The sequence below is a fragment of the Mytilus trossulus genome, unplaced genomic scaffold, assembly GCF_036588685.1.
Source record: "Mytilus trossulus isolate FHL-02 unplaced genomic scaffold, PNRI_Mtr1.1.1.hap1 h1tg000253l__unscaffolded, whole genome shotgun sequence".
NCBI lineage: Eukaryota > Metazoa > Mollusca > Bivalvia > Mytilida > Mytilidae > Mytilus > Mytilus trossulus.
The window spans coordinates 52,873-64,579 of NW_026963320.1; the positions used below are offsets into that span (position 1 = coordinate 52,873).

The window sequence follows — 11,707 nt, forward strand, 5'->3', positions numbered from 1 at the left end:
TCATTTTAATACAGTGTGCTAATGTAATACATTTGATCGATATTGTATAATCAGAAGGAAATTCAATAAAAATGTTTTATAAATTTGAATGTAAGATTTACTTTTTTAATAGTCATAGTTCTACAATTGTGTTTCTACCAAAACGATAAATGTAAATATAATCCGTTCAAGTGTTTAATGAAATTCATCGCAGAAAGTCAAATTCAGCCTTTGTTTCCTCTCCTGTTGCTTTGTTAACAGCACGCACCTGCAGCTCGGTTCTCCCAAAAATCATTTTAACGCCTACTTTACGGTTCTTTCCCCCTGTGGTGTCGGGCATTTGGACATTTAATTCACCATGATACATACAACCAGGGTCAGTGGTATATCTTGGATTTTTATGTAATGATGTCCAAATTTCTACTCTCATCGCTGTTTGATTTGAACGGCAGGGTACGTAAACTTGTTCCCCAAACTCTTCATCTAATCCGGCAGGCTGTCCGATTTCTACGTGCTTATCAAAACGATCAGAACATAAGACGTCGCCTTCTTCTATCACTTTCTTATCATCTGGGTCTACTCCTTCTTTGAAAGGCGAATTAGTCTTAACTCCGTACGTTGCTTTACATATTCTAGAAGAAATTATTCTTGGTTCGAAACCGAATTGGACCGCTCCCTTCAGTACCGCCAATCCAGCTTCATCTGGAATGATGATGATTTTCCCGGGGAACGCGCTTTCCACTGCATCACGTAACATGGGTGAATCGGAAAATCCTCCCACCATTAATATTATATTTGTTCCTCTTACTTTCGGGTCACCAAATATTTCTTTCAAATGTTCCGTAATGTAGTTACATGGTGATTTAAACAGTTCTCTTGCCGAATCTGCTTCCATTCGAAGCTTGTCACCAACCCATGCAACACGTTTTGTTGACCTTGACATAGATTCCTTCAAATCTTGTCCGGTTTCCTTTTCGTGTGCGTCTTTTAAAGATATTGGTACTTTGAATGTTACCTTCGAAGACGAGTCTGGTTTAATGCTTCGCTTCTTAATTTCAAACTCTCTGAGGAGATCAAGATGTCCCGCTTTGTCGTCCTCTCGGAAGCGGGAAATGGCTGGTGCTCCTAATAAATCTACCAAGAATTCCTCGAAAGCTTCATCTACCTTGGTCCCACCCCAATCACCGCCATTGGCCATGTACAGTTGTTTGATAGTACCGTCAGTTTGTACTTCCTGTACAGTGATATCTATTGTACCTCCTTTTAAAAAGAAAAAGCAAAATCATATATCAACATAATATTTCACAGATTTATTAAAAAAAAAACCAACAACACTGAGCAACTGACGGATAATTCTTTTATTCAAATTACAAAATTCGGACAATTAGAGTGATAACCAGGGACACTATTCATAAAAACGAACGAAAAAGTTCACTTTAAGGTAATTTAATGTGTTTTTCTGTGTTTGCATCAGAAGCTTTAAATTTCTTTTTTGTTTTCTTTTTTTTTTGCTTTCTTGATTTCAGATCATTTTTTTTTAAACTATATTTATATAATATTTATATTTATATATTTATATAATTTTTTTTTTATATATATATATATTTAGCAAAAAACTGAATAAGTGTAGTATCTTTAGTCAAATTATAGTCTTACATAAGTTTTGTCATTATCACTCTGACAATTTAAATAATTAGTTTTAAAGTACGTGGATATCGTGTTCATGAACATAGTAAAGGGTTGATAAAAAATCGTTACATTTTTGTCTAATAATAGCTGCTGAAAACCAACCTCCAGCATCCAGAATAAGGTATTTGGTTCCGGGAGAGAATGCGTCTAAAGTTGATTTCCCACCACAAACCATTCTCTCACTAGGGATATGTTTGCAGTAGATAGAAGCAGCCTCCGGTTCAAGGGCAAGCATTAACTGACTGTTAGGTATGCCTCCCTACAATTGCAAGCACAATGAAACTTTGAATTAAAAAATAAACATTTTCTATCAATCTTCGCTTTATCCAGTTCAGTATTTTTTCTTGTATCGAAAATATATAAATTTGTGAAGGTCGTATCTAATTCAATCTCTTCACACCAGTTAAAAAATGGACCAAAAGAATCTTATCAGATGAAATTATTTTGCTGCGTACTCGATTTTTATATAAAAAAAGATTTATTTGTCAAATATATTTCTCATATAAATAATTCGGTTTTATAATCATCAAATGACTATAGTTTCTAATGATAACATATTGAACTACAAGATGCACCTTAGCTTTGTTAAACATTTAAAGGACATTACATTTTTACCAAAAATATTGGTACCAAAGTCATAAAACATCAGTTGGCATGCAGTACCCGACTTTTTCGAAAAAGCCGACGTACTTAGACGAACAAAATGGTTTAAATAGCCTGACGGCCATTTTTTTATGCTGATAAAACTGTACAGCCCAAGGAGGGGAAAATGGAAGACAAAAGAAAAAATATTTTCATGTTTATACCTTAACAGCTGCCTCTCTCATAAATTGTTTAGCAGCGTCGCTCCATATGGCAGGTACAGTGAGGACCCAGTTAATCTCGGTAGGTCTTATCACATCCTGTCCTTTCTTACTCAGGGTCCTCATTAAATGTTCCCTCATAAATTTGATACTTTCCGATATCACTTTCATTGCTGGGAGAAGTTTACCTTTGTCATCTTCTAACATTAAGTCACGTGGAATTTCCTAGATATGAAAGTAAATAAAAAAAACCCTTACTAAACAATAAATTCATGCGTAATAAGGCAAGCATAATAAAGATAGTTTCTACCTTTGACTCTTTTATTTTATATAGTTCTAAACTCATAATTCAATCACATATGTAAAATTGTATTTGTTTTCAAATTGCCTACTTATAAAACATCTTCTGCACGAAATATTACCTGGCATTTGTATAAGTTCATTTTAAATCGACGGAAGTAGTACCAGTTTGCGTGGTCCTCTTCTTGTGCAAGCTCTGTGTATTTGTCTTCAGCCTCGATTCCAAATGAATAAAAATTCTGAGCGGGATCAAACAAAACACATGTTGGAGTTTTAAGTGATAGTCCAGCATTTGACCCAGTGGTCCAGCTGAATCCATGAATCCTAAGTGGATCCTCCTTGAAGTCTGCTCGAGTCTGGAAGGCGTATCCAGAAAAGGTAGTACCGAAATCAATGGCGGCCACTAACAATGGTTCTGACACAACTTCTGCACAAGCCATTATTGTTTTATGTTATCAAACAACCTATACAAGTAATCTGACCCTCCAACAAGAGTGTGTATTACATCTGAAAGAATAAACGAGACACATTATCTTTTTTTGTAAATTCTATATATATGCATTGGCGGATCCAGGGGGTCCGGGAGTTGGAATTCCCCCCCTTTTTTTGGCCGATCAATGCATTTGGATGGGGACATATAGTTGGAACCCCCCCTTTCAGTGTCCTGGGTTGGGACCCCCCTTTTTAAAAAAAGGTACTAATTACGGGAAAAATGCTATCTTGTGCCGTTATGTAATGGCAAAAAAATAATTAACTCAAAGATTTTTATTTTCCTTTCAAGCAAAAGGATATTAAATTGTGTTAAAATGAAGCCGTGTTCAGACCGACCGTGCAAGGGCTGTATAGCCAGTCAAGGTCGTTTAACACTTCCATTTGATCATGTTCAGAGTTCCCGGACATAGTCCAGTCGTATTTTCGATACAAAGAATGTATGATCATCCAAATTCAAATTAAAAATATATCATTCTTGATATTAAATATCATACATATAATCCAAATTATATTACTTACGGTTGAGTGACAAAAACTAAAGAAAGTCAAACCAGCAAAAAATGCAGTGGCGGATGCTGCCTTTAAAAACTAGAGGCTCTAAAGAGCCTGTGTCGCTCACCTTGGTCTATGTGAATATTAAACAAAGGAAGCAGATGGAATCATGACAAAATTGTGTTTTGGTGATGGTGATATGTTTGTACATCTTACTTTACTGAACAATCTTGCTGCTTACAATTATCACTATCTATAATGAACTTGGCCCAGTAGTTTCTGTGGAAAATGTAACCGGTAGTAAAAAATTACAAATTTTATAAAAAATTGTTAAAAATTGACTATAAAGGACAATAACTCCATAGGGGGTCAAATGACCATTTTGGTCATGTTGACTTATTTGTAAATCTTACTTTGCTGAACATTTTTGCTGTTTACAGTTTAACTCTATAATAATATTCAAGTTAATAACCAACCAGATGCTCCGCAGGGCGTAGCTTTATACGACCGCAGAGGTTGAACCCTGAACGTTTGGGGCAAGTATGGACACAACATTCAAGCTGGATTCAGCTTTAAATTTGGATTGTGATTAAATAGTTGACACAGCATAGGTTTCTGACACAGAATGAATGTGTTCAAATGAAATTAAAATTTTTGTTTTCTCTTAGAGCAATTCACTATGCTGTTGAATATTATTCCTCTCAAAAAAATGTTTGAAGAAATTTTCTTTTTATTTATGAAATTTCAAATGAGAAAATTGAACCCAATTTTTTTAATCACATCCCCCTTTCCCTTATTCCAAAACTAATCTCAATTAAAATTTCTAATGGAGTTTGCAACAATTACTACTCATTTAAATACATCATAAAATGTTAAGATGTAAAAAAACTGCTTGTTATCACTGAATGGTAAAGATTATTTTAATTTATCAGTTGGTAGTAAAAAGTGAATGTATATATAACAAAGATTTAAGTTGATTCTGGACAAAGAAAGATAACTCCAAATAAAAAAATTCTTACAATTAGATATTTCTTGCTTACTATTCTGGACAAAGAAAGATAACTCTAATTAAAAACAAAATTGCTATTTCACAATATTTTGCAATAAGATATTTCTTGCCATTGCGCAATACTGTGCAATTGAAAAGACTTGCTATTGCACAAAACTTAATATAATTTTAGATCCTGATTTGGACCAACTTGAAAACTGGGCCCATAATCAAAAATCTAAGTACATGTTTGGATTCAGCATATCAAAGAACCCCAAGATTTCAATTTTTGTTAAAATCAAACTAAGTTTAATTTTGGACCCTTTGGACTTTAATGTAGACCAATTTGAAAATAAGACCAAAAATGAGGAATCTACATACACAGTTAGATTTGGCATATCAAAGAACCCCATTTATTCAATTTTTGATGCAATCAAACAAAGTTTAATTTTGGACCCCGATTTGGACCAACTTGAAAACTGGGCCGATAATCAAGAATCTAAGTACATTTTTAGATTCAGCATATCAAAGAACCCAACCGATTAATTTTTTGTCAAAATCAAACGAAGTTTAATTTTGGACCCTTTGGACCTTAATGTAGACCAATTTGAAAACGGGACCAAAATTTAAAAATATACATACACAGTTAAATTCGGCATATCAAAGAACCCCAATTATTCAATTTTGATGAAATCAAACAAAGTTTAATTTTGGACCCTTTGGGCCCCTTATTCCTAAACTGTTGGGACCAAAACTCCCAAAATCATTACCAACCTTCCTTTTATGGTCATAAACCTTGTGTTTAAATTTCATAGATTTCTATTTACTTATACTAAAGTTATGGTGCGAAAACCAAGAAAAATGCTTATTTGGGTCCCTTTTGGGCCCCTAATTCCTAAACTGTTGGGACCTCAACTCCCAAAATCAATAACAACCTTCCTTTTGTGGTCATAAACATTGTGTTTAAATTTCATTATTTTCTATTAACATAAACTAAAGTTATTGTGCAAAAACCAAGAATAATGCTTATTTGGGCCCTTTTTTGGCCCCTAATTCCTACACTGTTGAAACCAAAACTCCCAAAATCAATCCCAACCTTTCTTTTGTGGTCATAAACCTTGTGTCAAAATTTCATAGATTTCTATTAACTTAAACTAAAGTTATAGTGCGAAAACCAAGAAAATGCTTATTTGGGCCCTAATTCCTAAAATGTTGGGACCAAAACTCCCAAAATCAAAACCAACCTTCCTTTTGTGGTCATAAACCTTGTGATAAAATTTTATAGATTTATATTCACTTTAACTAAAGTTAGAGTGCGGAAACTAAAAGTATTCGGACGACGACGACATCGACGCCAACGTGATAGCAATATACGACGAAAATTTTTTCAAAATTTGCGGTCGTATAAAAACAGCAAAATTTTCTTAAAATTATACCAATTCAGGGACAGCAACCCAACAACGGGTTCTCTGATTCATCTGAAAATTTCAGGGCAGATAGAACATGACCTGATGAACAATTTAACACCATGTCCGATTTGCTCTAAATGCTTTGGTTTTTGAGTTATAAGCCAAAAACTGCGTTTTACCCCTATGTTCTATTTTTAGCCATGGCGGCCATCTTGGTTGGTTTGGCGGGTCACGCCACACTTTTTTAAAACTAAATATCCTAAAGATGATTTTGGCCAAGTTTGGATTAATCTGGCCCAGCAGTTTCAGAGGAGAAGATTTTTGTAAAAGATCTATAAAATTTACGAAAAAAGGTTAAAAATTGACTTTAAAAGGGCAATAACTTCTAAATGGGTCAACTGACCATTTTGGTCCTGTTGACTTATTTGTAAATCTTACTTTGCTGAACATTATTGCTGTTTACAGTTTATCTCTATCTATAATAATATTCAAGATAATAACCAAAAACAGCAAAATTTCCCTAAAATTACAGATTCAGGGGTAGCAACCCAACAACGGGTTGTCCAATTCATCTTAAAATTTCAGAACAGGTAGATCTTGACCTGATTAATAATTTTACCCCATGTCAGATTTGCTCTAAATGCTTTGGTTTTTGAGTTATAAGCCAAAAACTGCATTTTACCCCTATGTTCTATTTTTAGCCATGGCGGCCATCTTGTTTGGTTTGGCGGGTCACGCCACACATTTTTTAAACTAGATACCCCAATGATGATTCTGGCCAAGTTTGGTTTCATTTGGCCCAGTAGTTTCAGAGGAGAAGATTTTTGTAAAAGTTAACGACGACGGACGACGACGACGGACGCCGGACGCCAAGTGATGGGAAAAGCTCAGTGAGCTAAAAAAGGGGGAGGGGTCCCAACCCAGGACAAAAAGGGGGGGGGTCCAACTATATATCCCCGTTCAAATGCATTGCTCGGCCAAAAAAGAGGGAGGCCCCCCCTCTTGACCGCCAATGAAATGTACTAGTATGACAACTATTTGACTGCCAATTTCAAGCAAAACAGAACACTCAGTCTGGTACAAACAATAACTTACCGACCACACGTACACTATATATATGTGGCAAACCGATTTACACACCTTAATCATGTTAATAAGATTTTAGGCCTATAAGACTTTTGTTAGTGTACAGAAGCGATCAACATGCAGTTTTTTTGCTATAAATGATTTCTCGTTTCAAACTGCAAACAAGAAGATATTTTGATACGCGCAGGCCTGAAAGCCCAGCTGTTTATTTACATTTAAATTGTAAAACAGTATCAAACAAAATATTCATTTGAAATTGAATGCTAGTAAGTTAGGACTGCTGCATTTTGTATGTCAATCGAATGATTCCATAATAAATGTATTGCTTAGAATAACGAAATTTCTTTTAGAAGAAATAATACGTTGAACAACATGTGACTAACGTAATCGACAAAATATTGACAAATATACACCATTTGCATGTTGGTGGATAGTTGTCTAAAGGCACACGTTTCCTGATTTTAATGTACAAAAAAAAACTACTGTTACTATCCAAGAATCCTGAAACAAGTGTATACATAGACAATAATAGTCCATTGACTTGACATATCAACGATATAAGGAAATAGCAGTCGACAGAGCCTCGCATTTCCCCGTTTCTAAGCTTCATCCTTATATCGTTGATATGTCAAGTCAATGCAAGATGAAATTGACATGGATATTTTATGAAGTGCTGGGTAACCATACCCAACACTATGTACAGTTCTCCAGACAGTGGAGGAAAGATACAGAACAACAACAACAGGACCTGTTAAAATTCGCAATCGATGGTGAACGAATTTGTTTAATAATGAACTAAAATATCAACTTTAAGCATAGAACATAATCATGATTTATAGTTTGCAGATCAAAAATATTAAGAAGTGAAATGTTTTTAACAAAATTTGCAAAAGAAATAAGTTTGAGTCGTTGTATACATGGAAAACAAGAACAGGTTGAATAGGTGGTATGAATAATTAATTATAATTTCGGAAATTTCTATTTAAATATGCATGAGGAAAATCGATATTATGTCAGTGACTGTATATGACATAAAATTAAAATATACGGTCAACACATTTTGACTGCTCAAATAGAACGAGTGCAGTATAAAGAAATATATCATTATAATCTTAACATAGACATACAATTCGTTCCAACGTTTCTTGTAAATTTAATTTGATAATCCATTCATAGCCAAAGATGTATTAGGCAGCAACCATTTGATTTTCGGGGGGGGGGGGGGGGGGGGGCTATGGATATTTTGGAAAAAAAGTTTGTATCCAGTTTTTGGAGAGAAAAAATAATCTGTTTGTTTCACCCTCAACTGCCACTATATGTAATGCTAAAATTGAAAGAAAAAATTGTTGTCGACTTGTCGCGAAAAAGATAGATTTTTTTTCGCCGCAGGCCGCAGGCGAAAAAAAACCGTTTGGCCAGAAAAAAAATCCCCCCCAGAAAATCAAATGATTGCTGCCTTACCCCTGTGACAAGTTGTCGGACTGACGTATGTTTTTTATCCTAAAATAATATTCTAATAAAATATTCTGTTCAAGCAGATGACCTATACAAAATATATACTGAATCCAGATTTTCCCCATACCTCTTGAAGTTAAACGTTAACAGGTTGCTCCCTTACAAATAGTCTCGATAATCCAGACGCTCCATATATGCATATGTAGAGACGTTATTGTTGGCTGTAAGAACGATAACTCTGGTGCATCGAGACTACCTTACAAATAAAATAATTAAATGTAAACCGAAAGTAATCTTTTCAGAATTTCTTGATTTTTAAACATTATCATATGAATACTAAATCAAAATGTATCTTCCATGATCATCAGCAATGTATTTGTATCAATTAATATATATTGAAGCATTCACAGTTTATAGTCTAAAAATACAATAAATTGACCCATGATTGATTATAAATCCAACGTAAATGGAAGTTAAAAGGGGGAGGTTACCCAGAACTGTTGCTATGTAAACCAACGTAATATAACCAATGTACAATCTCCTTTCTGAATATGGATGTTGATGTCAAACTAGTCATTTGAGGGTAATGCACTGCAGTTATATAGGAGGCAGCTATCATTCATATTGTATTGTTTTGCAGTTATCACTGAAAACTAAGGGAAAACGAAAGTAGAAATGTGAATAGAATATAATCGTTATTTTTTAACATCTTTCTTAATTTCAGACACTTAAAATGAATAAAAATGTCCAAACGTACCTTTTCTGCTGTCCAAGAGATTAAAGAAGATCTCCCATTATTGTTTTATTACTGTGTAATCTCGCCTGGATAAGGTACGCTAACTAGGAAGGTAAATTCAATCAGGTGTGTTAATATTGATTTCACTGTTACAGTAAATCCTGGCTTTAACGAAGTTTAAATGGTTTCGCTATTTTAATAAGCAAATAACAAAACTTTCACACTAAAGATTGTTCAGGTTCTTGAATAAGTTATTTAAAATAGGTATTACTTAAAAGATACTTTGTTGTTTTCTTGTCTTTTCCTAAATATTTTCCGGTAATTTTGAATTATCATAAATTGCTGTCATCTCTCATTTTCAAAGAAATACTTCAGAAACAAGCGAAAGCTATTATTTTAAATGCCATATATACATAATATCGTTAATCAAATGACGATCTATTGTTATTAGGCACGGAATATTTAACATTTTAAGGAGTAAGTCCATTTGAAATATACTGTTTAAAATAATGTTCAACCAACACATGACTACAACAGAGTAATAACATTCGAATGAATTAAAACAATAAAAAATAAAATTCAAAATATCATATTTTAGTACTGGAACATTCGCTAGTTTACATTCTCACAATCTGTAAAAGTTGCTTTTAACGGACGTTTTTGTGACTCAGAAGTTGGCAACATCCTTTAACTTTAATTTCCGCTATATAGATAATGTTCTCCCCACAAAAATTTGGTGACTATTTCGAACGCATCTATCCAATCGAACTAGAGATAAAGGATACAACAGATACAGCAAAGTCAGCCTCATATCTTGACTCACATCTAAAAATTGACAACGAGTGTCGGTTGAAAACAAAACTTTACGACAAAAGAGATGATTTTAGCTTTCCAATTGTAAACTTTCCATTTCTATGATTAACAGTAGCAACATTCCAACAGCGCCTGCATACGGAGTATATCTTTCCCAATTGATACGATTTTCCAGAACGTGTGTTACCTATCATGATTTCCTTGATAAAGAGTTGCTGCTCACAAGGTACGTAGCTATTAAACCAACAGTTTCAAGTAGTGAAGTTGAAATCATTCCTACAATCCACTACCCTTTTCACCACGAACGTGAGCTACCAAATTATACTATTTATCGGTTTGTAATAACATGAACAACACGTTGGGTGACACATGTGGAGCAGGATCTCCTTACACTTCTGGAGCACCTGAGATCACCCCCCAATTTGTGGTAGGGCTAGTGTTGCTTAGTATTTAGTTTTTTTATGTTGTATCTTGTGTACTATTATTTGTCTAGTTGTCTTTTTAATTTCAGCCATGGCATTGACAGTTTATTTTCGATCTACGAGTTTGACTATCCCTCTGATATCTTTCGCTCCCACTTTTTTTCATTTTCGATGGTTATCTGAAAACTTATACAGTGTCAGTTTCAGTCGTTCTTCCTTATTACTCTGTTGGAACAGTGTTTTTTAGATAATAAGTTAATGACAGCACATACATGTTAATATAGTCTATTGTAGTGTAAACATGCACGAACACAATTGATGCTATGTTGAAATTTGTACCCGTTCAATTTTTGTTATTCCTTTTTGAATATATATTACTTCTGATATTCGCGTCTCGGTGACAATAGAATTCCCCCTAAAAACTTTTGAATGGTTTTACACTAATAATTTTGGGGCCCTTTATAGCTTGATGTTCGGTGTGAGCCAAGGCTCCGTGTTGAAGGCCGTACATTGACCTATAATGGTTTACTTTTATAAATTGTTATTTGGATGGAGAGTTGTTTCATTGGCACTCGCACCACATCTTCCTATATCTACTTAGTTAATTCATAGTACGTTTAAAATTGTTAAACGTTTTATTCACGTAAGTTGGATGCAACACCAAACAGCACTTTGGAATTGCAAATTGTATAAAGCAAATTGTATAAAGCAAATTGAATAAACAACATTTTGAATTTGCGGAATATCTGAATATTTTAAGTGATGAAGATAAAATAACATATTGTAGATTTCGAACGGGTAACCATAAGTTACCCATCGAAACTGGTAGATGGAATAAGATTGAGCGAAACTTAAGATACTGTAACTCATGTCATTGTAACGAGATTGGTGATGAATTTCATTACACTTTGCAGTGTAGTTCTTTGGCAAATTTTCGAGCACAACATTTGGATACTTGCAGAGATCAGAGACATATAAATACAGAGATTGACAACTTATCGTTACGGCTATCAACCAGCGGTCAACTTCACTCGTGTGCACGA

At 34.2% G+C, this 11,707-nt stretch overlaps 1 protein-coding gene across 1 annotated transcript; it reads right to left on the reverse strand.

Annotated features, from left to right (window-relative positions):
- Positions 1-91: 91 nt before the first annotated feature.
- LOC134701699 (heat shock 70 kDa protein 12A-like) lies at positions 92-9,580 on the reverse strand. Its single transcript, XM_063562832.1, has 5 exons — positions 9,451-9,580; positions 2,894-3,278; positions 2,475-2,696; positions 1,771-1,927; positions 92-1,239 (listed from the first exon to the last, which is right to left on the reverse strand). The coding sequence occupies exons 2-5, from the start codon at positions 3,209-3,211 to the stop codon at positions 185-187; spliced, it is 1,752 nt and encodes a 583-aa protein (XP_063418902.1). The 5' UTR covers positions 3,212-3,278; positions 9,451-9,580; the 3' UTR covers positions 92-184.
- Positions 9,581-11,707: the final 2,127 nt, after the last annotated feature.

What these genes read in the sequence shown, in the direction of transcription:
- LOC134701699 (XM_063562832.1), bottom strand. Translation starts at nt 3,211, where the DNA reads ATGGCTTGTGCAGAAGTTGTGTCAGAACCATTGTTAGTGGCCGCCATT. An exon ending in TGAACTTATACAAATGCCAG is followed by an intron (nt 2,697 to 2,893) that starts GTAATATTTCGT and finishes TTTCATATCTAG; the next exon opens with GAAATTCCACGTGACTTAAT. An exon ending in TGAGAGAGGCAGCTGTTAAG is followed by an intron (nt 1,928 to 2,474) that starts GTATAAACATGA and finishes TTGCAATTGTAG; the next exon opens with GGAGGCATACCTAACAGTCA.